Below are 25,550 nucleotides of genomic sequence, written 5' to 3' on the forward strand. Positions count from 1 at the left end.
AGTGTGTGCAAGCTGTACACATTGGCCCCTAGAAACGGCAGTTTAACGAAGCAACCCGGTGCTTTAATAATATATTGTTGTCGAGGCAGGATATGTTTATACAAAAATACTCTGGCTAACATCAAGTTTTTGCATTGGTGACAACAAAAAAACTTTAAGAGACCGTAACGAACTTCTTATAAATAAACACTACAACTGCTAATTGTTGAGAAAATTTAAAAGCCATTCTAGTTCCCAAAACACCTTAAAACGCAACTGGTTGGTATAAAATATACAGTGGATTTTAGGTTAAATTTAAATATTTAACAAATGTAGGCAAAATAAAGTTAGTATGTACCCATTGTACCGGTCTGTCAAAATAATTTCAAACGATATATTATTTGAAACGTTGCGACGATATATTATTTGAAACGTTGCATTTCAAGCAATGCCATACTGTTAAAACATAGTTTGTGACAGATTGATAACACTTTGGGAATGTACATATCTTACGATTTTTAGAAAAAAGAAATGTTTGTCTACTTTATCAAAAATTAATACTTTTACTTTATTAAAAATTACCTTGTTTTGTACAGCTAATAATTCCTTGTTTAGCATTGCGTTTTCGTTTGAGATTGTTTCTAATTCACCTCTGTGTAATTTGTTAAAATCGTTTAGAGATAAATATCTTATTTTACGTAAGATCACATAAATTGTAAGCATAAAGAAATTTACTACTTACTTTGCCTGGACAAAAAGGATAAGTTCTTTTTCAAGTTTAGTAACTTTGATTTTTAACTGAGAACATTCCGATTTGTAGTGCAGATTTTCCGTATAAAGACTACATTTAAAAATTATCAGAAAGGTTTGCTTCATTTTATAAGTTTGGTGTAAAAATAATATTACTCCATACTCCATTAATTAATACAAATAATCTTTAAAATTGGGTATTAACCTATGTTATTTGTACCGAACGCGAATTTTACAAAAATGAAATACTTACATTTTATTCCTTTCCAATCGTTCGCGACACGTTGTTTCTAACTGCTGGATTTTAAATCGCAGTTCTGATTCATTTCTCTGCGCAAATTCAGTCTGTTTGTCAAGCTCAGTCTTCATTCGTTTTTTCTCTTCTTCTAGACACTCTTTACTTTTGCTCTCCAGGTCGGAGATCCCAGACTTGATGTTTTCCATCTTCATCTGAAACAATACCATTTTTAGTAAAACATATGATTAGCAATGTTGTAAACAAGACTTTTGAAATGTTTTATTTCCTAGTCTACGGCAAGTCAGTTTCAAATTAAGGTATTAGCATACAAATTAAAAGAGTTAAACAAACAAAAATAGAACTCATGCCATCATTAGCACAATTTTTCAAACTAATGTGTAAAAATCGTTAGGAAAACTGCTTTTTATTATATAATACGAACTAAATAACATATAGCCTACCAAAGTAATTTGGAGAAGTCCCTGGTCATTTTCCGATTTTAGAAGTTTCTGTTTTATTTGCTCCTTCTGAATTAAATTATTGCGTTATGTATCAATTTAAAGAGCACATAATCACACAAATGTAAAAGCCAATCTTCACAAAATAACAATTGGCGAAACTTATGATATGTGTCGGTTTCGTCAGCAAAAATATTAAAAAAACTAAAATACATTAAAACAAATTGCTTTTTAAACGGCTGTACTAATACCTATTTTATAATATGTAATATATGTACGTTTACAGAAGTACCTGTTGAAATTAAAACAATTATTATCAATATTTTACAGAACCTAAAAATAAACCTCTTTTGCGATAAATTGTAAAATAGGTTATATTAAAAAAACATAACACAAGTCTTTTTAACACAATAGAGTTTATAATTAACCGCAATCGGGGTTAAGCTTGTCCTGCAACTTCTCCACTAAAATATTCACAAAGGGTATAGGCCTACAATTGTAATATATACACAGCATTAAAAAATATTATAAGGTCGCAGTGTACAATTATTTTTTGTTTTTTACATATGTTGTGAATTTATACAAAAGCCTATAACATAAAATATTTCTTCACAACTTTATTATAAGTTACCTCTTCCTGCAATAAAACGACAGTTTGCTTAAGATCATTAACTTGTGATAGACTCAACTGATATTTTCCCTCTCTTTGTTTAGATATTCGCATCCTCGACTTGTGCCTGGAGAGAGTTTCCTCATATTCTCTTAAAAAAAATTTATCAGATGCAACAATTTTTTTTAAGAGGATTTTTCTACAAGGTGAGGCTATTACAAATCTGATGAACTATCATCTGGGGTGCGTTATTTTTACTTGCTCAAATCGACAAACATAAAAAATTGTGGATCTCCCATTTCTCATGTTTAAAAGTACACTATTTTCTATATATTTTGAAGTGTTTGGTCTTGGCACGATGGCCCTATCGCTCTGCTCTTCCGTTAATAACAGGAAGTCTTGTCAACAAGCGTCTCCCTTCAAAATTAGTTTAGATGCACCTTTTGCGCCGGATTTCTGAATTAAGGTTGTCGATTTGGAGTAAATTCGACTATCATTTGCATTTTATTTTTATCGCCGGCCTCTTCAGAGTGCTCGCAGCAAAGCTTATGGTTTAAGTAGCCCTAATTTCCACTGAAAGTTTATTTTTGAAACGATTGTTTTTACTAGTATCTCAACATCAAGGACGGATCCAGAATATAAAATAACTTGCGCACATTTCCCGGTAAAAGCATTTATTAAGACGATTTCGGCAACACAAAAAACTTGGCTTAAGATTATTGTACCCCACAGACCTATTGCTGCACAGAAATGCAATTATTTTATAAAATATCTTAGTTATAAATGTGTTACGGTACTTTACAATGGCCATATTGTGAAGAGACGTTAAAAGTGCATTAAGTGCTGTTATTTCGCAGAAATGCCATTTTTAAGTTTTTCTATGCCCGTGGATCCATGGTCAAAGAGAAACATTGTATTAAATATACTCGCGGGAAGCGCCATGAATTTATTGGATCCATTTTTGGCGTAACTTGAATAGGGACGTTATACTCTCAATTATGTTTATACTTAAAAAAGTGATGCACAGTAGAACCCGTTGGTGAAACTTTTATTGATGACAGTTCTTGGGTATGCCTGGCATCTTTACACTGGAAAGATTTCATCAAAACGCAAACACATCAGAAAGTCAAATGAAATTCTCGCAAGGGGATCATATGTTTGATAGGCTAATATACCAAAAATATATAGGGCACTGTGTGGAAAAAATAGGCGTTTGCGGGCCGTAGGTTGCCGACCCTTGTGGTATACCAACGATATTTCGCTATATTATAAATAGTCTACTGCTTATAATATTAACCCATGCCACTGAAAAATCGCAAGGCATAAAGATTTGATGAACTGCCCAAAATAACGGTTTATTTTATTATTATAGGCTAAGCCTAGAGATGTTAATGTGACAGTATGGTATATCGTACCGTAAAAAAATTGTTGCTGTATATATTGGGTATTGGAAGCCTTTGAAGTTTCTTGGAGTTTTACCTCAGGAGATACGTTATTTAAATATACGCAAATGGAAGTGTAATAACTGGTTGATTCCAGTTTGTACACGTGCTACTGGGCCGATATGTCTCTCTCACACACACACGTTTGTACCTTATCGTTGGATCTAAACTGGCCTTAAATATGCTCGTCGGATCTAAACTGACTTTAAATATGCTGATGCTCGTCATAGTGTATGATATTCTGAAAATAATTTCTTCTGGTATTTATTTATTTTCGGTAAACAAATAAATACCAGAAGAACTTATTTTCAGTCTATATTTTTCACTAAAATATAAACCATTGCTTAGGAGTGAGACTACACGATTTCATTAGGAGCCGGAGTTTGTGTACCGCTGTTCTGGCCTTACCGGTTTTAGTTTAAAGCAACCGTTTCGTTATTACTGTTTTTCCTTATTTGAGGAGACGAGTGGGAAATGGGTGGGGTGAGAATATGGGGTTAGGATTGAAATTATTGTTGGAGTTTAAAATTAAGATATTTTTCTGGGCGCGTTTAAGTCTGATTTTAATAAGTTAGGTCCTATTACGATTTGGGATGTTTTATTAAGTTCGGAACGAGAAATCTTACCAAAACGGTGTTTCAGCATTTGAGGGTCTTCTGTTATTTTTATTATGCATCTTGTCAGTTATGTATTCCAATATCTGCCGAATGGCGTCAAGCAGTCATGAAATTTAAACTTTTTCACTTTTGTTTTTCTCTATTATTTCCCTTTTGCCAATTATACTACTCCCAAAGTGCTTTAAAACATTGATCTGCTAAAAAAATTATACAAAATAAAGTTCCCGGGTTGGATGTTGTCGATTAGTTACCGGCGCTAAGACTTTGAACCACATATAACTTGAAATTGATTTAGAGGTTATAGCTTGACAGTTGCTATTAAAATATAAATGGCAACTAATTACTTTCCCTGAAAATGAAAGTAGTCTAAGTTGTATTTTTTTTTCATGCAATCTTTTAAGGAAAAACACGTGTAGTATATTCTTTTAGAAAACGCAAGTGGTAAATGTTTGCCGAGAAACTTACTTGTTTTTTTGTATTTGAGATTTGTAGTCTTTTTGAAGTTCTCGCAGTTGACTGTCCATAAAGGTTAATCTTGTATTCTGTAATACACACAAAGTAAACTATTTCGTGATTGAAATAGTTCAAACATTTTTAGTAATATCTTATACTTGCATTTAAAAAACGTTTTACATACTTGTCAGTTGTCAATTGTCAATAGGCTTGCCCGGTTAGTTTAAGCTTTACCAAAGGCTTAGCCATATGACTATGTTAGCGTGAAACAACATTTTTTTGCTTTAAATGCTTGCTTAGACTAGTTTTTAATACGCCGTCCGATTATCGTAAATCCGATGTACAAATTACGTTAGCATAGCCAGAACCTCTTTGCGAAGTAATTCCAAATTTTGCTGTAAAGATGTAACAGTCAATTCACTTTTCCTCAATTTCTGTTCCAAAAGTTTACATTGTTCAAGCTGACTTTCAACAGATGACATCGAGTGTCGGAACTTCCTAAGGACGCAACATACAACATGTAAACGCGGGCATGATGAACATGCTTATCTTGCATCATGTGTTGTCTTTAATTTTACATTCAATTTTCCACTTTTTTTTAGATTCACGTGCATTACAACAGTCGCCATTTTGTCGAAAATTTTAAACGTAATTGGTTTTCAAAGAAATAGGTATAGCCTATTTTTGTTACCCAAATTTTGCGAAAAGTGGACTTGTAAAGCAGCAAACGGGGTGTTATTTGTTTCAATTGCATGGATTTACTTTGAATTTAGTGGTAGTTATGTCATAACGTTTTTGTAGAATCCCGGGAGAACTCGTACGCAATTTTTTTAACGCGAAAACCCTTTTATAGCAGTCATATGATACGAGGATTTGCATCAGTATTTTGCAAGATCTCATTTCAGGAAGACTTTATTGTAATCATTCTAGGGCCACATTAAGATCGTAACAAATGGATTTGCTTAAAGAGAGTTAGAATATTAAAGAAATCCCAATTAGATAGAGATCTTTCCAAATCCACAATCCATATGAGCTTCGGCGCTCATTCACGATGTAACTATCCATATGTCGGTTTAGAAAACATGCTATCAACGCATATCCCAATTTGCCATGCGAAACATATTTATTTGCTATTTAAAAGTGATGTAACTCCAATTAAATAATCCTAATTTTAACACTTCGCATAATTTAAGACAAATAGACACATATATAAACTGTTGCTACCAGGCATGGTAATATAAATCAAAAAACAGCTCCTCTGGTAAGTGTAATTGTTAACCAACGTTTCGGCAACCTATACAAGCCGCCGTCGTCAGGGTGATTGACACTGAACGCTTTTATTGTACGAGCGTTGGTTAACAATTACACTTACCAGAGGAGCTGTTTTTTGATTTATAAATAGACACATGTTTTAAAAAGGGTTCCTACAATCAAAAAACTTAGAGGATACCATAATGTGCAAGACTTTTTTCGGAGCTATTATTTCTCTTAAATTTCTCTAAATTTAGTCATACCTTGATGAAACCTCAAATTGGGAAATCAAAACATCTTTGTCGCTTGTTTCTTTTTTAATAATCTCCAACTGCTTTAGTAGATTGTTACTTTGTACTTCTTTATCATCCAATTGTTTGCGGATACTAAATCGTTGTAACTTTACTTAAATGACATTTAGCATTTATAGATGTAATACAAAAATCATAATATGCTATGTTTTATGCACATTATAAGTTTTACAAACAACAGTAAATTCTGTGTGTTATTACTGGGCCATTTCGTTTTCTTTTTCTTCCAGGAGTTCGCACCAGATTTCAAACATTTTGCGTAATTCTTCGTCGCTTTCTTTTTGACGAACCGTGTTTTCCTTGATTGACTTGATACTTTCTTCAACCTCGTGCACGTGTTCCTATATACATTTCCGTTAACGTGAGTTTTCTTTCGAAACGTTTACAAACAATATAAATTCCATTTAAATAAGTATAATAAGTTCAGGGAATTTCTCGATTTTTTGGCAAAATGCGATTTATTTCGCATTTCACGCAAACCGTTGCAAAGAAATCTTTTCAGCCTTAAAGTGTTATGTATCCTGGATTTATCCTGGATTTCCTGGATTCAAACTATCCACAATGAAAGTTTTGCCAACTTATGCACCCGCCTAGGGCCTACGATATATCCTAATAACATTTTCGGTTAATTATATTTTTAATCAGTGGACTTGCTTGTGTATTGGGTGAATTTGGGGTGATACATAATTGTTTAGCCAAAAAAACAAACAAAGCGCATAGTTTAGTTATGCGCATAATAGTTGATATGACTGTTGGCGTATAATAGTTAAGTGAAATAAAGACCTATCCAAGCGTTGGCAAACATTTCAGCTAGCGAGTCGCATTTTAAACTCAGAAAAACAAGAGTCGCAGTCGCATAGAGTAAATCAGCGTGTGTATAATTGTTGCCACGCCAGTAGGTGAAATTCTGCTGTGGTGGCCACAACATAGATTTTGTAAAAACGTGGTCACAAAGAGACACTTTCATCGAAAACTTGCCTCTTGGTCTTTCTTCAAAAAGTTTTCGAACATTGAACGTGTCATGTCGAGCTTGTCTTTGGACCTGCAGTTATCAACAGAAAGTTTTTTTAACTGCAACCTAAATCCTAGTAAACCTTCATGTTGCAGTATAGACCTGAAAATTGGATAACGATAAACAGCGAACTGTTGTTAGACCCGAAAATTGTCGGAAGGAGAAAAATGCACATTTTAAACAATTAACTGTTTATGTATCCCGCAATACTTTGTAATAAAACAAACTGCAACCATAAATGTATAACACAAACAACTTGATATGTCAGGTAGCAAGCGTACATACGTAGGCCTATACGTAACGAAAGTGGCAGATTTTGGTATTCAACCGGACAGAAAAAAATGTATACTTAAAAAACGCCATCATTAACTATTCTGCGTGTTTGTTCTATCCACACAGTCTCACCCTTTATTCCTGCTAATAAAAATTGGTTTCTTTTTCCGTTGGCTTCCTGACTGTAGCAGTTGATCAAACATTCCTTGCATTTCTTTAATTTGAGCTTGGCGTTGAGAAGGATAGGAACTGTTAAACGACATTCTTCGTAACTTTAAAACAATAAAGGAGTTCGTTATATAATTATTTAAAAAAACTCAAAAATACATAAAACAGGTATATAAAACAACATAAGTATGAAAAGTTCTCCGTGTAAATATGACATCTATTCGGACGAGCTTATACTTCTGTCGTCGCTCTGTTTGCCATCATATTTTTATCGCTGGTCGCATGAAGCTTGCGAGTAGCCAGAAATTTGATTTCCTGGCGCGAGTCAAGGATTTTTGTTTGGCGGGCATGACATTTTTTGAGAAATGATATCACAGGGTTGTGTAAAAACGTGACGTAACAAAAGTAAATCAAAACCTTACGTCCTATAGAAGTAATTCAGTTCGTTTATTTTGTAAAAGTTTTTTGGGGTGGGCCAAACGATTTTATCAAAATGGCATAAGACATACTATACAAACACAATTAAAGTTTGACATTTTCATATTTTTTTAATTTTCATAGTTAACATAGGCAGAAATACAGTTTGGGATAGCAATGGACACTTAGCCTCCTTGACCCGCCCCCTGGTGTTTGATTTTATAATTAGATCAGGAATTGTAAACGCTATAATTTTTTTAAACGAGTCATTTTTCCAGGTTTTAGTCTTATGTTTACTCTCAACTTAAGTAAGAAGGTATGTGCTTCATCGCACAATTTACAATATCGTATAATATAGGGCCCACGGCAAAAGTTTGGCCTCGGTCGGTTGCCGGCATGTATTCAATTAAAGAGACAAACAGAACAACATTGCTCACACTGCGCCCTCTTTTCTTTGAGAGAAAAACGGAACAACAAGCGCGTCTCAAGCAAGCGCCGTCGCATAAATTTTAAACACGGTCATAGCAATTTTCACATTTAAACGGTCAAGGATTGAAACTTTATTTTACTTCTTACAGTACAGTATCACGTAAAATGTAATAAATTTGGAAATATGGCGCTTATTGCAGAAGATTAACAATTTTCATTTTAAACACGAGATGTATTTTTCTTACATTGGACGCCGTTTTCAACCGGAATTACGTGTTTGCGTGAATAGCACACAAGTAGACCAAATACTGCTACCACACGGGTACCCGAAACATATTTTGATTAAATATTAGAAAACCTACACGCATATCGTACAACAAACCCTCCCAAGAATAATTTTATAGTGATTGAGGCTAAAGACTAATGGCTTTTTAAAGTGTTTTAGACACGCAAAATTTAGGCAGATATCACCAAATAATAATGCAGCAGTTCACCTTTTAGTAATTTGAATTTTCAATGGGAATTCCTTACGTTTGACGCAGTTTAGCACTGGGATTACGTATTTCCTTGAACGCGCTTGCATGCCAGTCTAAACCATTCCTGCTACAACCTTTTTTACGTCCGAAAGTTATTCCAGATCGATAAATGTTCTGCGTTTTCGTTACTTAAACGATGTTTGGCACGCTTAGGCCAGTGCTGCGTGCTATTTTCGATTATTTAGTACATCACACAACATTCCACTTTTGTTGCATGTTAATTTGTCAAAATCGTTTTTTAAACCATCGGCTGTAACATGTGACTTGAAACGTTTACCACGTCAGTTGATCAGATGCCGCTTCCGCACAGGTCGTATCATTTAAGTTGCGATTTATATATTTTAGCTATTATATTTTTCACCTAAACAACGCATTGCTGTAAAAAGTACCGCATTAGTACCTTGGCGTTGTCAACCACTCGTTGTTGATTAGGCTACTGATGAATAGTCCAACACAAATCAGTTATTTGTTCGAGTTTATGCAAAACTCTTGAAAATGATTAGTTAATATTTTAGTCATTTCTAAAAGATAAACAGCTGTACAAATGCCATAATAAAACAAGACGCTGGTTATTAGGAAAAATGATGTTGGAAACGGTTGAAATACAAAGTAAAAATAATTTCAGAAAAATTAAGACCTAGCATATTATCGAAATAGGAAATGGCATAAAGGCAAATCACAAGCGAAAAACGACAGGGCAAATACAGTTCAATACGTTTGTCTAAATCAGAGATACACAACTACCCGAAGCAAAAACAGATCGAGCTGAAACTAATGCGAAAAACCAGGTCTGCGTGGTTATTTCTGCCTGCTCGCTAATACTGTATTATAGCTCCAAAGAAGATATAATGCTGTTAAAATGTTGTTGAATGTAATTTAAAACAAAATAGTGATAAAATTGTAACTGCACGACAATTTCAAAAAGCTGACTATTGTTTTTGTTAACCTTCTAAACGATTTTTGTTCATTGTGTTAAACTTAGTTAAAGCATTTAGTTAAACCCTTCCCGACACAATCAGGGGCAAACAGTCATCGCCATTTCTGTTTTACAGTGTATTTAGGCTACATGTTTTCCGATCAACGCGAAATGCAAAAACACATCAGATGTTAAAAAATATGTATTTACCGAATGTGTATAACCATGTAGTGCAGTGGTTCTCAACCTTTTATGGCTTGCGGCATCTCGCAGAAATAATAAATAGATTGCGGCACCCCTACAAGATTTTCCGTAGGTAGATTAACTATAGTTACTAGAATGTCACAATAAACGGAACTGGAACAACACACATCAACTCTAAACAACGTAGGAAGTTATAATTGGATTTATTCCACTGTAATCTTACACAAAAAGTTGTAAGAGTTGAGCAAAAATCAGATTCTTAAAAATTCTCAAATATTTCGCGTCACCCTTGAGCTTTAGAAATGGCACCCAAGAATGCCGCGGCACCCCGGTTATGAACCACTGATGTAGTGCAACGTTTAGGCATAAATAAAACTGTTATGTTATTTAACAATATATTTTCGCTTTGTTTAGTTCTCTGACGAAGCCGTAACAAAACTTTTGGTTATGTGTGAATGGTCACATTTTCATGGTCTAACCACGAGGCAAACAAATTTTTATGAGGCTAGCAAAATTACACGGACATGGCAGTAGTGGTAAAAAGCCTTTTTTTTTTGTATAACCACGCAAAATTTAGATAGATTTTGCAACCATCGCGCTTATTGCAGTTCTAATTGTTTACTTTGTATAACCACGCAAAATTTAGATATATTATGCAAACTATTGCGCTTATTGCAGTGGTAATTGATTTACAATGCCGGTAGACGCTATAGTAGTGTTTACCAGGTAGAAGTAAACAGGAAAATAATGCGTTTATTGCAGCGGTTATAACAGAAGGCGATTTTCATTTTCAAACGGGATTATTTTTACGTTGGGTGCAGTTTGGTAACACACAACATTAGTTGACGAAGAATTGAATTTTTTCAGTTATGTAGATAATTGCGTTAATATACCCGCACGCCAGTCGATTCAATTGTATTTTCGTATTATCCCGTTTGGGAAATTTCTATCTCTTAACGTCCAAAAGGCCTTGTCCTTTTAACGGAACTCCGTAATCAAAGTTGTGCAAACTTAGCTAATTTATTTTTGTGCATAGCATGTTCTGTCCTTGAAATGAGAACAAAATAAATGGCCCTACTCAATTTATTATTTTTTGCCAACCTATAACTAGATGTTAAAAAAGTGTTATTTGGCCCTGATGGCAATACAACCAAGAATATTTGGCTTTATGGCTCATTTGGCTAAAGAATTTCCTAACCCTTGTTATAAGGTGATAGTCTTATTGTGAGGAAGCATTAGTTTAACCCATTTCAGTAATCAGTAAATTTGCGTATTTGTTTTTTTAGTTTTTTAAAGGCTTATATTACGTGCCTTTACAAAACTTAATTATGTTAAATTTCTATTTACCGAACGCGTATCGCTATGTAGGGAAACTTTAAAGGCGATATATGCTGAAGGCCTTAATAATATGCAATAGTGATAAAGTGCCACAACATGAGAAAAGATTGCTTCATTTTATCTAAATATGCAAATTTTCACTATTGTAAAACTGCTATTAGGAAAGTTGTCACAATTTTACCATATTTTATTATAACGTAGTTTCTAATGCATGATATCTTTAACAAAAACCCCAGTATTCAACGAATAACCGATATGACAACGCAGGCATTGTAATTTGCGATCATATGTACTGACAGACCTAGGTTTTTAATTACTAAAGTCTTAAACGTGCGTTTCAAACAAATCAATCACTGAAACCTTTTACCAGTAAGATAAAGCATTTCGGTAAATAGGCCATCATATATTTTTTCTAGAGACTCATTCTGCTAATCTTAAATAAAAACAAATGGTTAAACTACTAGTTTCTCTATCAGCCTTTGATTGAAAAGTGTTCATAGTTTCTTGGTATCAGTTACGCTTGTCTGCCAAAGAAAATACTGAGCCTACTCGTCGACATAATACAATTGTAAAGAGTCGCGTACGAGTTCCATGTGTTGTTGAAAAACTTTTGATTCCTTTGTGACGATCACAAAGCCTTTTCAATATTCTGCGCAAAGAATCCTCACCACTCTGCCATTACAAATTAGCGATAGCGCCGTTTCCTTGAAGTAAAATGTTTCTAAAATCGACATTTAAACTAGCACGGTTTTATGTTTTACTTTTGTTCTAATCTTTTTGTCTTCGTAACGATATTATTAAGTTTTCAGAAACCCCAAAGACACCCCAATTTTCGCGGGAACCTACATACTCTACGAACGAAAGGTATGTGTTTTTACTTTTATTCGTCAAATATAGACCATTATTGGACGCGATGTTGCGCATGGCATATTTAGGCTAAATTCCTCTAAATGGGATATAGGCGCCGAATTTCAGATTCCCATTTTTACATGTGTTTTCATTGAAGCAGTGCGTCGTGTAATTCGTAGTAACACATTGCAAATTGTCGCTCTAAAACAATAAAGGACAACATAGTGGCGTTCTACCCTTATAAAAACAAAAAAATGGCCTAAGCGCTATCTGTCAGTGAACAATATAATACTTCCGCGATACACGAATATTACTCAAACGTCAAAATTAGGGCAATTTTTTGGCACAACATTTACACGTCAGGTCAAAATTATTTGTCAAAATCGTTTACACAATGGACAGACATGGTTAACAAACTTAAAAACTGTAGTAAGTTATTTGCAATCAGTTTAATATTCTATCAAAATAAGTTTTGAATTAAATTCAACAACATTTTAATTGTAGGCATATTACATCTCATCAGAGAAATATTCTGTATACGACAACAGAATCAATATCGAAGCCTGGTTTATCGCGAATTTCGTTCTTGCTTAAGATAGTTGTGATTTCGACAAAAGTATCGAACAGTATTTACTGCGTTTTTTTGGTGGTAATTTGTAACTAATTTCTATTTCGATCAAAAAGCTAGGCCAGGGTGGTCCAAGGTTTACTGTATCGCGGGCCCCAATATTTCTTGCATATTCTTTGCGGGCCAAATAAAGGAAGCTGCATGCGTACCAGGACGTCGCAAGGCATCGTCAAAGACATATAACCTTCAGAAACGTTCTGCTATAGTCAAACTTGTGCGCAAATGAAACCAAGTGAAATTTGCGTATTTGCCAAAACTTTTAATTTAGAAGACTGCTTTTTTTATTAGAATGTTCGCAGAAACCGTGCGCGTATCTTACTAAAATTTTAAGAGAAATGTTGCATACAATTCAATCTCTAAATTAAAAAAAACTTTTCGTTTCGCGCAGAAAGATTTTAATAACCAGAGCAATTTGGATAAAATTGCATCTTGGCAAGGGTCAGGGCGTTTAGCCTACAGTTACAATGAAAACCTGTAAAACAATACTTTCTAGCAGCGCGATATACTTTATCGCACATTTACTTTAAAACGCAAATATAACTTAGAAGTTCGCAAAACAGCATTTTACAAAGTTTCATAAAGGACGCACTGCGGATTCTCTCAAACTGGTCTAACACATACCAAAAATTAGGCGTTCTTGCAACCCCCTGGGTCCCAATTTGGTTGGAAACTGTTTTTTTTTTATGTTATAAGCGGAGAAATGTAATCATAACCAAACATTTGCAGTATGCTTACTGTTCGTTGGTCACTTAGATTTATTTTAATAAACCTGAAAGGTACGCATTGCAATAATTCAACAGTGCTTCGCGGGCCACGAACAACGATGTCGGGCCTGGGTTTGGACCACCCTGAGCTATAGGCCTTCAATTTTTAGCAATTATTTTTACGATGTGTAATACTTTTTTACAACCAAACTGTGCTTAAAAATTTTCTAAAATAACCAACATATTGTTTTTATTTTGCCTATTAATAGTTGTTTGTCTTTTTGACATGTTTAAAATATATATAGACTGACGACGCCGAAACGCTAATGCCATAACGTACTTTTATACAACAAAGCAGGGTTTAAATCTATGCATTCCTAATAGGTCAAAATTTTGTCAAAATAAATTACTTTTAAGTCAAAATTTTAATTGTTCAGGTCAAAATTTCTTAATTGTTAGGTCAAAAATTCATCGCTCTACTCATAATACTCAATTGTAACGGCGTTTGGGTTATGTTACTGACAATGTCGTAGCATACCTGAAGACCTGGTTAGCAAAGCGATGTGTGTTTAGATTATACCAGATGTGTTTTAGATTATACCAGAAGTGGTTGTATTGCTATTCCATCTTTACGATTTCCAGTTGGCGGCCATATAAGTTTTAAAATTTGGTACTGCGCATGCGCATGCGCATGTCGGACTCGGGACTCGGGTAGTTTTACGTGGTCTTACTCGATTCCCGAGTCCGACTCCGCAGCCCTGGTGCGTGAAGTGCCATGAAATGCAGACTGGGTAGCAAACAACAGGCCCCTGTGTTTCATTGTGTCCACACGAGTCAAATAATAGATATTGCCGAACAGTTGCCCTGCGCTAAACGACAACGACCGACGACAGTATATAATTAATATGTATTATATATATATATATGTATATATATATATAGGCAGTGGTTGGATGCAGCCGGTTTGCACCGGTTCTATAGAATCGTCTCACGGAATTTTATGAGATCAGCGAACCGGTTAGCATTGCTGGTCAGTGGTTACTGTCAGTGGATTTTTGTATCTTATTCCATACCGCACATTGGTTTTTGAGATGCAAGTAGTTCGCAGTTCGCAACATTCGCTGTAACCTAGGGTTGCACCCTGTTCTTGCAACCACTTCAATTATTTCCCGGAAAATATACCTTTTTGTAACATTACCGGTTGAAATATATGACTTTTGTGATAGAACCAGCTAACAAAACAAATTTGAATCCCACCACAGGCTGTACCTCAAACATAGAATTGCTAAGAATGCGGTTAAATGCATTAAAATATACGAAGTTGGCAAACTTTAACTGTTTAAAGTTTCAGGGTTTGTATGGCGCATTTAGGGTGAAAAAATCCTTAAAACGACTTACTGGATATGTAGAGCGCGACGCATGTCTGTTTGTGCTTGTAATTATAGCGTGTTGATGGGTAAAGTGTTAAATATTTCACCTCAATACTTTTTTTCTTGCTTGGTCGGTCTGGCAAATCCAGTCGACGCTTGACTTAGCTAATCCCCAAAACAGTCTGCTGGAAAACAGGCAAACTTATAAACGAAATACACGTCTTAGTGGCGATCGTGACGTGTTTGTTTTTAAGATATTTTACTGAAAGCGAGTTATACGGAATTTGTCGAATGTACAATAAATTTATAAGCCACCTGATAGTATGCCTGTTTAAATGCAATGGCAGTTTGTTTGAATTTCGACATAGTGGAGTTCATGTAGCACGGTGGTTATCTCACTGTTGAAATATTCAGATGCATAAATAAGATTCGCGCGATACGCAATGCATTTACGACTTACGTGTTCAACTGGCGACGTATCTTTACTACATTTAGAGATTTTGTATACACTTATTGCCAGTGTAACTTGGTCAAATTCCAGGGCGTTTTGACACCCTGCAAAAAATTCAGGGCGTCTAAAATCGCTCTGCACACAAATGTTCGGCGGATATAACTCATTACAAAGTCAAGCAGGATTTGCGTATATCACCAATTTATTTTTGCACCAGATGGAATAAATCTGGGGGATCATGACCCCAGACCCCGATCGCAAAAAATACGAGTGCATTTTTTAACAGTTTATCAAAAACAATTTTAGGAATCACCACAAAATTTAAACACATTTGCTATTTAATATTAATTTAGCCTTGATTATATTATTGTTCATAAGAGGCGAAACGAAATAGATTAGAATGACTTAATTGCCACGGGTAATGATGCTGTCTCTTGGGATTCGACCACCCTGAATTAGAATAAGTCCACTTTTAGGACCACTGAAGTAAACTGTGGCCTGTAGTTATTTCGCTGTAACAATATATACATTCTACTATGTAAAACCCCCCCAAAAAATCGTAAACTTCTTCCCATTTTTCTATATATATGGCTCTTTTGTGACGCCATATGGCTTTATGATAAAATAATCTTGCTTGCAGATAAATCTAAGCTATCGTTTCTCACAATGAACTGAATAAAACCGCACGCGGACATGACCGCTTTCCTTACTTTATTTTCCTTTTTTATTACACTTAGAAGCAACATTTTCGGCGATTCGCGCGAATCCTATTACTAGTATTTTCAATATTATATGGCTCTCATGGTAATACAACTAAGAATACTTGGCTTTTTTGGCTCCATTTGCTAAAACGGCCCCCGACGCCTAAATTATAGAACAGCAACCCCATTATTTCGTGCAATATGCGAATTTCGTTAAGGAGCTTAATGCGTCACATGTTCTTTAAAATTTAGCCAATTTGAACCAAATATAGGCAATTTTTTCACACACTTTGATCAATTAAATATTTCAGCTAAAATTGTAGAGACTATCATGTTGGAAAGAAACTTGTGTGGTGCAATCTATTTGACTTGTTGTCGAACACATATTTCAGCCAAAAGTCTTTAACAACAAACCCGACGCCTTTAAAAAGTTAGCGTTCTGCTTTAATATTTGTCCATTAGAAACAATAACGAGAGTATCAATAGACTCAGTCGGTACTATCTCTGTAGTGACAAATATAAGTTGTCGGTAAAGCTATACAATTCGGTGTATATAAAGCAGCTTTTGGTTACGTGTAAATTAAGACATTAATACTTTATAGTCATGGTCTATCCACGATGCAGTTCCCACGTATCTCCCGCAACCCCGGTTGGGAAACACTGGGTTACTCTACAGCAACTCGTTGTACGCTGACGCAATTATTAGCCTAACCGAGTGGTTCTCTACCGGGGTGCCGCGGCACTTTGGGGTTCCATTTTTACGATCAAGTGTACCGAGAGATATTTTAAATTATTTATGTTTCCAATTTTTGCTCTATTGTTGAGCTACTTGATCTAATTTTTGTGTACGACTAACGTGTCAATATTTAAAAACGTTTCATCAACCTTGTTGCACATAGTTAATGTGTTGTTTTAATCTGGTTTATTTTAACGTTACACTTAACCACTCAGCAAAAATGCGAGCTAGGGTGCCGCTAATTATTTATAACTTTTATGTGAGGTGCCACAAGCCAAAAAGGTTGTGAAACACTGCATTAACCAGACGACGTTGGGATACCAATGTGTGGTTTTATCATATTATATACTAGGTAGGCTACTTATTTGTCGTGTTCAGATAATATTTTATGCCTTACAGGCCTGTTTTAATTGTGTTTTCACGAAACTCGGTAAGTAAAGTTTGACACCAAATTTAAATATAACTTTTAACCCGTCAAAAATGTCGCACCTTAATATCTATTTTAAGCTGGTTGCGCTATAATTTTAGCTTACCAACATGCAAGTCAAGGCCAGTTGGTTTTGTTTTTACTATTATGCACTATAGCGGAACGATGTCGAAAGTGAAACAATGGGTTACGTCAGGGGTGGGCAAACTTTTTGGCTCGAGAGCCGCATTCAAAATCTGAATTTGTTCGAGGGCCGCACCATAGTATAATTGAAATTATAAGCCAAAGCATAAAATCTAAAATGGTAAAACCACTGAAAATCAGTACTTGCCGTTGATAAGCGTCAACCATACAATGTTTAATAAATTCCGCTTCTGCAAATGGCTTGCTGTGTTTGCAATTTTATTGGCTAATATAAAACTTGCCTTTGCCACGTTCCTTTGTAAAGACGAACTTTTGGTAAAAATCATTTGCTGTTGTCCCAACATTTTATTTTCATTCAGTTGCTTTATTTTGCAACTCATGATTTGATAAATTGTGCCAAGATTAGGATGCTTGGTTTTAAAGTGACGTTTCAAATTGTAATCTGTAAATACAGCAACGCTTTCATGACAAATCAAACATATTGCTTTACCTCCAACGTGAGAAAATAAATACTTTTCCGTCCATTCTTTGTTGAATGCACGGCCATTCATCTTTAACTTTCCGCTTTTTATTTTGTTTTGAGCAACTCATTATGGGTGAGTTTTTAAACTAAATACATCACTCATACAATAACAACTTGCTAAACAATAGTTGCTAATATAAGATAACACTTGTGATGCGACAGGCCGAACTCAGAAATTTCCATTGTGGCGTAATGGCTGTTTATCAACCCACAGCCTGGTACACACATGTATCGTACGGCAGCAAAGACATTGCGGGCGGGAAATTGAAAATTGTTTTACTTGATCGCACTTCCGGCAGGGCTGCAATGAATGTAATTAAACTATTTAAGCAATTTTATTAAAATATTTTTTTTTATTATTGCTTCAGGCTTCCGTCGGCCGCACATGAAATTGTCGCGGGCCGTAGTTTGCCCACCTCTGTGTTACGTCCAGTGGTGGGATTCAAATTTTTTGTCAGCCGGTTTCACCATAAAAGTCACATTTTTCAGCCGGCTCTGTTACAAAACGTCATTTTTTGGCAAAAATAAAAGTAGTTCCAAGAACAGGATACCGTACACCATAGGCGTAGCCAGGGTGGCCTGAGGGGCCATGCCTCCCCCCCAAAAAAATAATATTTTACTCTTAATAATTTGTTTTTTAACATTTATGAGCAGTACCACAACAGTCGTATATAACGTTTGCTATACATTAATGTAGTTTTACTACTTTTAGACAGTTTTTGCTCATGGAATGGTTTTTGAGTATTGCGTTAACACTCAGTCAGTTGCTGCTCGAAACGGTTAGCTGACATTGTTATTTGTGTTCGTTACGGCAGTTTATACAATGGTAAAAGCTAAACTAAAAATTACAACATTTTGGCCCCCCCCCAAATTTTCGGCTGGCTACGCCACTGCCGTACAACCCAGGTTCTAGCGAATGGTGCGAACCAGCCGGACCCCATCACTGCTAACTGCCACACTAAAAAGCAGCAGTGTGGTTTTCTCATGACTCGTTGTATTTATGACGTGTAGCGTTATAAGTAATAATTAGTGGATAATTTGAAATTTATTGTATTGTGTATTTATCAAATATGTTGCGATTTATGATTTGTCACTTTTTCACGCCTTTTACCAAACACTCGCTGTCATTCTGAGAACAGAGCATTCGGCTGTTTCACACATGAATAATGTTATATCGTGACACATATTTCCGTTATAGATAAAAGTATTTCCCCTGTGTGAACGCGTTATTGTTGCAGTTCCCGGCTGCCAAAAAGGCTTCGGGTTATAAATCATTTCCGCTTTCTCGTGTCGCCTTCTCTCTTTCATGCAAACTACTTGTATATGCGAAACTTATATCAATATATAACCAGTCTTGTCCAGTTAATAAACAGAATGGTTGCTGTTGCAAGGTCGAGTGATTGTTTTCTGAGCTAAGATTTAATACGAAGCATATTAGAAGTATGAAGCAGAAGTTGAACAACAATTTTAATGCAGTATCTACATTGTAGTTGTGAGTTTGGTACATCGAGGCACAAAAGACAATTAAATGAGAACTCATTATCAACCACATCCACAGACGCAACAGTTTAATTTTCAGATAAAAAATCAAAAAAGAAAATTACTACAATTATAAAAAATTAACACAATGGATGACTGTTACCTGCAAACTTGTCCATTGCACATTTTAACGAAAAAACACGTGAGCTACTTGGATCTCAAAAATCGGTGTACATCAGATGAGATGCAAAAATGCATTGACAGTAATCAGTAATGCCAACCGGTTCGCTGATGTCGTAAAGTTTCGTAAGTCGGTTCTCTACCACCGTAGCGAACCGGCTGAATCCCACCACTGGTACGTCACAGTTTGTCCTCAAGTCTCTTTGCTTGAAGTTTACGATTGTTTGTCCTCATAATCTCTTTGCTTGAAGTTAACGATTGCGTCTTAAAGGTTCGCTTTTGCTGGACGTTAATTGGCTATGTCTGATTATTTTTTTAGGACGCCATTACAATTAACATTTATGACGAAATTCCCGTCATGTTTTAAGACGTCATTATTCATTAACGTCAGAAAAAGATAGGGGAATTCCCGAAGTTGAAATATCGGGGACATCCCTTTTAATTTTCTTGATATTACCCTGATTTAGGCCTTCTTGTGAATTAGTAATTATTATGAATATTAAGTATTAGTAGGGTTGGGCATTTGATCGGTCAAATAAAATCCAGTCAATTGACCGGTCAAATACTCGTCAAATTGGTCAAATATTGGTCAAATACTATACACACTATCATAATGCAATTGAAGTTCAAATTAAACCTTGATTTTAACTTTAAATAAATATATGAACGTTTTGGCTCAAGTACAATGGTTTGTAAAACAAAAACAATTATTTTTCGACTATCATTAAGAATTTTAACAAAACCATGCCCTTCTTGCAAGCAATGCTATAGCAGTATTGTAGTATTTTTTACCATTACTACATCAACCACCAAGTTAAGCCAACAAGTTTATTAACGAAATTTAACAACCACTAAATGCATAAGTAAAAAAATATTTTTACTCCTCGTCACAACTTTTGTCACTATCTGAAATTTCTAAATCATTACCAGGGTCCACTGGAGACAAGGGATTTGGTTCTTCTAAATTACTAAGTAGCCTAAAATTGTGGTATACCCCAACTAGTGTTTCCGTGTTTCCTTTTATGACAAACGCGATTCATCATATATGAGCATTTATTTTAAACAAAATAAATGTACTTTGCTATTACAAACACTTTGTAATTACCACAGGACATGTGTTTGCATCATCAAAAAATTTACAACACTTGAATCCAATATGAGTATTTGACCGGTTAAATAAAGTGCAGTTAATTGACCGTATTTGGCCGGTCAATTGACAAGCTTGCCAACCCTAGGTATTACTACAATTTACGCCCTATTCCTAACTGCCTTTTATTACGAATTTGATGTTGTCCTAATATCTGTCTTACGGCTGGAGTTCATTGCCTTTCCCTAAAATATTTACAGTAACTGTCACCTTTTTATTGTGATCGTGCATGGGCCGCATGTAGGGATGTTCAAAGTAGAATCCCAAGGTATTCTAGAATACTAGGTTTCGAATCCAGAATAACGAATCCAGAATAGCGAATCCTAGTATGTTTATGAAATTATTTTAATTATTTAACCTTGATTTTGTTTGGGGAAGAGATTAATCTTAATCTACCCTACAGGGCCCACAATCACAGCAATAAATCGCCCAAACAATTTTCTAACATGTGTACATTATAATAAAAAAAATCTCCCAAATGTTTAACATTCTTAACAACTGTCATTTGAAGCAGTTGTGTAAACTGTAATATGTCAACTGTCCAGGTTTGCCAAAACTTATATTTTTGCCAATAGTGAGACTGCACACAAAATGCACACTGCACACAAAAGTCGTAAGCAATTCGGTCCTGTTTTTTCAAGCATTGTTGGGTCTTGGGGCTTATTTTTTTACTAACATAATCTGTTATGCCGTCAAATAATGTACCGCAAAGAATACAAAGTTTCTATTGACAAAACGAATACTTGACAATTACGTTGTGCATAACTGCGTAACCTCGCTGAATATTGGCCTAAAGTTGACCTTAAGTAACCCTATAGCGCATTTTTGCACGTTTTACAACGTAATGTTACTTTTGCAACTTAACGCATTTAGGAAAATTGCGAACACCAGACATTACACGTTGATCGCTCGCCCAATAACGCTTGATTGACACTTAATTATTAGACGAACGTTATCACGAGACGCGGTAATTGGTGGCCCGAAAAAAATGCTGACACTGCACTACCAGGTTGCATTTAAAGCAAGCACTCTAAATTGGTCGCCGCAGCGACGTGCCAACTTACCGCAGGCGTTTGTACAATTAGGCGCAACAATCGGCGGTAAAACATTAAATTATATCGGTTCCAATTACCCGAAATAAACGGCAGAATTGGATTTGAATCTCATTTGGATTCGAATCCAAGGATTCGATATTCTACTTTGAACATCCCTAGCCGCATGGACTTAATTTTAAACCAAAGAAACCCTTTTTGTCTCCTTAAATGTAATGAGACCCATTTTCAATTATAAAAAAATTTCTGTGGGCCCCAAATCGCCTAAAAATGCAAAAAAATCGCCTAAAAATGCGTTTTAATACAAACAAGTTATCAGTTAAATTTAAGTACAGGCCACCGACCTTTCTGAGTTTGACTTTTGCCCACGACTAGAAAAAGATTGCCGGACTCTGATTTTAAATAAGCACTATAAATGTTTCACCACTGCAACAGGCCTTAATCCTACTTGCTTCTTATTGTGCATAATATGGTGGAACGTTTATGAGTTAACCAAATGAATTATTAAGGTTTTAATTATGGCTGAATTGTTTTTGTATAACTGTGAATTTAAATCTCAACATTGAATATTTTACATTATTCATATCTATTTTGATTTAAACAAGGAAATTTCCCCTTACTTGTCTGTTAAACAGCCATTTTTTGTGTATTGGTGTCTGATGATTTGTAAGTTATAATATATACTTTGTTGGTGCTAGTCTAAAATCCTACCACAATTATTTAATCAAGGCACAATATTTGGGTTAGGGTGCAAGTTAGCGTTTGGGTATGGGTGGATCAAGTATTGTTATATTCATTATTTTAATAATAATACTTGACCTCCCTAACCAAAATTATGTGGCATTGTGGTAGGATTCTAGACCAGCACCACTTTGTTACCTATTAATGCATTTGTATAGATTTTAGAATATGTTTCTCTGCTATGGGGAAAATTAGCAACATCACTATTGTGTACAACAGGGACCAGGAAACATTTCAACCCGGTAGCTCAATTGCTGGCGAAGTCAAAATTCAAGTTCATAAGGCAGTAAGAGTTACAGGTATAAATGTAAATATTGGGTGTTGATTTGTAAAATTTTAATATTGGGGTTCCATTTGCCCAATTGGGGTTCCATTGTAAAAGAGCTTTGCCTCCTTCTCCAGCTCTGGAGCAACCAAACAAATACAACGTCCGGCTGTTTAAGGGTAATTTTTTTAAATTGGCTAAATCAAGTTACATTTTTATATTGTATTGGGACATTGGACACAGCCAGTGTTCCCGCTAATTTTTTACCGTGTGCGCAGGTGCCCAAAATTTTGCGCACAAGCCGAAAATAAGTGCACAAAGTGCCCAAAATTTTCAATATGCTGGAGACCTTTTTTTTTGGTCTTCACTATTTTCAGTCTGTTAATATCCACGAAGTTGCCAATTTACTGGAAGTCCTTAATAATTATAATCTGTAATTTATTTGTTTCGTTGCAATGGAGAGGAGCAATATGAGGAGCAATATGCGAGAGGCGTCGCAATAATCTTAATTAATTTCTCCCAGACATAAAAATATGTCTCTTTATTTGGAGAATTGCGTTCGCTTGAGACGGGATTTCGCTTGGACTTAGTCAAGCGTAGCGCGGTGTAACCGCCTAATGGTCGTCGTAATTATCGCGCATAGTGCAGCGGTTTTAGCAGTAGTATTTTTAACTTTTAAACGGGTTACGCATTTTTTTAAAGTGATAACTTTGATTAGAAACAAATTTGGCCTTCACGCCTTTCCTGTTCATATAGACATAAATTTAACCTACTCCTTTAGTTGACACAACACGCAACTTTGCTTTTTCGGGGTATATTGCAATTTGCATTGTACACTGTTTTACCAAAAAAATGAGCTTAAAAGTTTTATCTTCGGAAAGTCCCAACCTTTTAAGCTTTAAAAAACAGCATGAAAAGTTCATTTTTGCAAATAAAAGCATATCGCAGGTAATTGTAATAATCATGTTTAAAAACGTTTAAAGCTATTACAACGCAAGGTTTTTTATATAAAGCAACTACTTTCCTATAACACAAAACATACAGTGCAAAACACAGATACCTTGAACTAAAAATATTTCCAAATTAGGAATAAAATAAAGTTGTAAAACGAAAGATTCGCGCGTATCGCAAAAAAATTCCAGTTACTGAGAACCATGGCCTGGTGCCTAACCTCTATGCAAAACTTAGATTCCAGTCAACTGCACTACCTTGTTCAGACAAAGTAAGCCCAAATCCGTCGTAAAATATTTAAATATGAGTTCAGTGAGCCTATTAGAGACACCGAGAACTAAAATTAGTAGTTCAAAAACTTGCCAATCACAAAACCACGAACCAAATTTTACTGTTATTAAACTACCACCCGATCCGTCAGGAATTAGTGCAGTTTTAAGTAAAGGTATATGGCAATTAGGGCATCCAAAGGATGGAAAAGTCTGACTTTTAGACTTTGAAGTCTTGGGACAATGTACTAATTTGACTTAATAAATATGCTGAAGTCATACCAGGCGTAACATGTAACCATAAAAATTACTGCACAAAATATAAAATATTTATAGCTAGGGATGTTCAAAGTAGAATATTGAATCCTTGGATTCGAATCCAGATGAGATTTGAATCCAATTCTGCCGTTTATTTCGGGTAATTGGAACCGATATAATTTAATGTTTTGCCGCGGATTGTTGCGCCTAATTGCACAAACGTGTGTGGTAAGTTGGTCTGTCGCTGCGGCGACCAATTTATAGTGCTTGCTTTAAATGTAACCTGGTAGTGCAGTGTCAGCGTTTTTTCGGGCGGCCAATTACCGCGTCTCGCGATAACGTTTGTCTTATAATTAAGTGTCAATTAAGCGTTTTTGGGCGAGCGATCAACGTGTAAAGTCTGGTGTGGAGTTTGCAATTTCCTTAAATGCGTTAAGTTGCAAAAGAAACATTACGTTGTAAAACGTGCTGTGGCCGTCCACAAAATGCGCTATAGGGTAACTTAAGGTCAACTTTAGGCCAATATTCAGCGAGGTTATGCAGTTATGCGCAGTGTAATTGTCAAGAATTCGTTAAGTCAATAGTAACTTTGTATTCTTTGCAGTACATTATTTGACTGCATAACAGATCACGTTAGTAAAAAATAAGCCCTAAGACCCAACAATGCTTGAATAAACAGGACCGAATTGCTTACGACTTCTGTGTGCAGTGTTGCATTGTACTCACTATTGGCAAAAATATAAGTTTTGGCAACAACCTGGACAGTTGACATATTACAGTTTACACAACTGCTTCAAATGACAGTTGTTAAGAATGTTAAACATGTGGGAGATTTTTTTTTATTATAATGTACACATGTTAGAAAATTGTTTGGGCGATTTATTGCTGTGATTGTGGGCCCTGTAGGGAAGATTAAGATTAATCCCTTCCCCAAACAAAATCGAGGTTAAATAATTTAATAAAAATATACTAGGATTCGCTATTCTGGATTCGTTATTCTAGATTCCAAACCTATTATTCTAGAATACCTTGGGATTCTACTTTGAACATCCCTATTTATAGCAGAACTTGCGACACCCTGAGAATTTGCCGGCGCTCTATTTGGGTGTGAGCGCCTTCTCTAGTTAAGAAACACTTTTTTCGCACGTATATCTCAAAGCAAACTAATTAGGACACTTTTTTGGTTGTACATAGCTTGAAAAAAACAAATTTAGGCCTTTTTTTGGTTGTATGTAGCTCAAATAATACTAATTTGGGCACTTTTTTGGTCGTA

General features: G+C 35.3%; 2 protein-coding genes across 6 annotated transcripts in view; one reads left to right on the plus strand and one right to left on the minus strand.

Annotated features, from left to right (window-relative positions):
• The window catches only part of LOC146168296 (uncharacterized), a 52,194-nt gene extending 37,007 nt beyond the window's left edge, over positions 1-15,187 (minus strand). For 4 of the 5 annotated variants that reach the window (XR_014498545.1, XM_083389227.1, XM_083389225.1 and 1 more), the window contains exons 1-11: positions 9,345-9,482; positions 7,527-7,666; positions 7,088-7,151; positions 6,062-6,450; positions 4,916-5,045; positions 4,560-4,636; positions 2,057-2,186; positions 1,429-1,494; positions 983-1,179; positions 722-820; positions 562-631 (exon numbers count right to left, since the gene is read on the minus strand). Coding sequence is in view for 4 of the 5 variants with exons in the window: in XM_083389227.1 (XP_083245353.1) it covers positions 562-631; positions 722-820; positions 983-1,179; positions 1,429-1,494; positions 2,057-2,186; positions 4,560-4,636; positions 4,916-5,029 (753 nt within the window). In the remaining variant the exon portion in view is untranslated. Of the gene's footprint in view, positions 1-561; positions 632-721; positions 821-982; positions 1,180-1,428; positions 1,495-2,056; positions 2,187-4,559; positions 4,637-4,915; positions 5,046-6,061; positions 6,451-7,087; positions 7,152-7,526; positions 7,667-9,344; positions 9,483-15,060 lie in introns of those variants that run through there. The other variant, XM_083389226.1, reaches the window with a different exon arrangement.
• Positions 10,759-25,550, plus strand: part of LOC146168297 (arrestin domain-containing protein 2-like) — a 36,750-nt gene continuing 21,958 nt past the window's right edge. The window contains exons 1-3 of the mRNA XM_083386248.1: positions 10,759-10,764; positions 12,205-12,266; positions 22,754-22,833. Coding sequence (XP_083242374.1) covers positions 10,759-10,764; positions 12,205-12,266; positions 22,754-22,833 — 148 coding nt within the window. The remainder of the gene's footprint in view (positions 10,765-12,204; positions 12,267-22,753; positions 22,834-25,550) is intronic.

This window comes from Ascidiella aspersa, chromosome 1 (genome assembly GCF_963924565.1).
Source record: "Ascidiella aspersa chromosome 1, kaAscAspe10.2, whole genome shotgun sequence".
NCBI lineage: Eukaryota > Metazoa > Chordata > Ascidiacea > Phlebobranchia > Ascidiidae > Ascidiella > Ascidiella aspersa.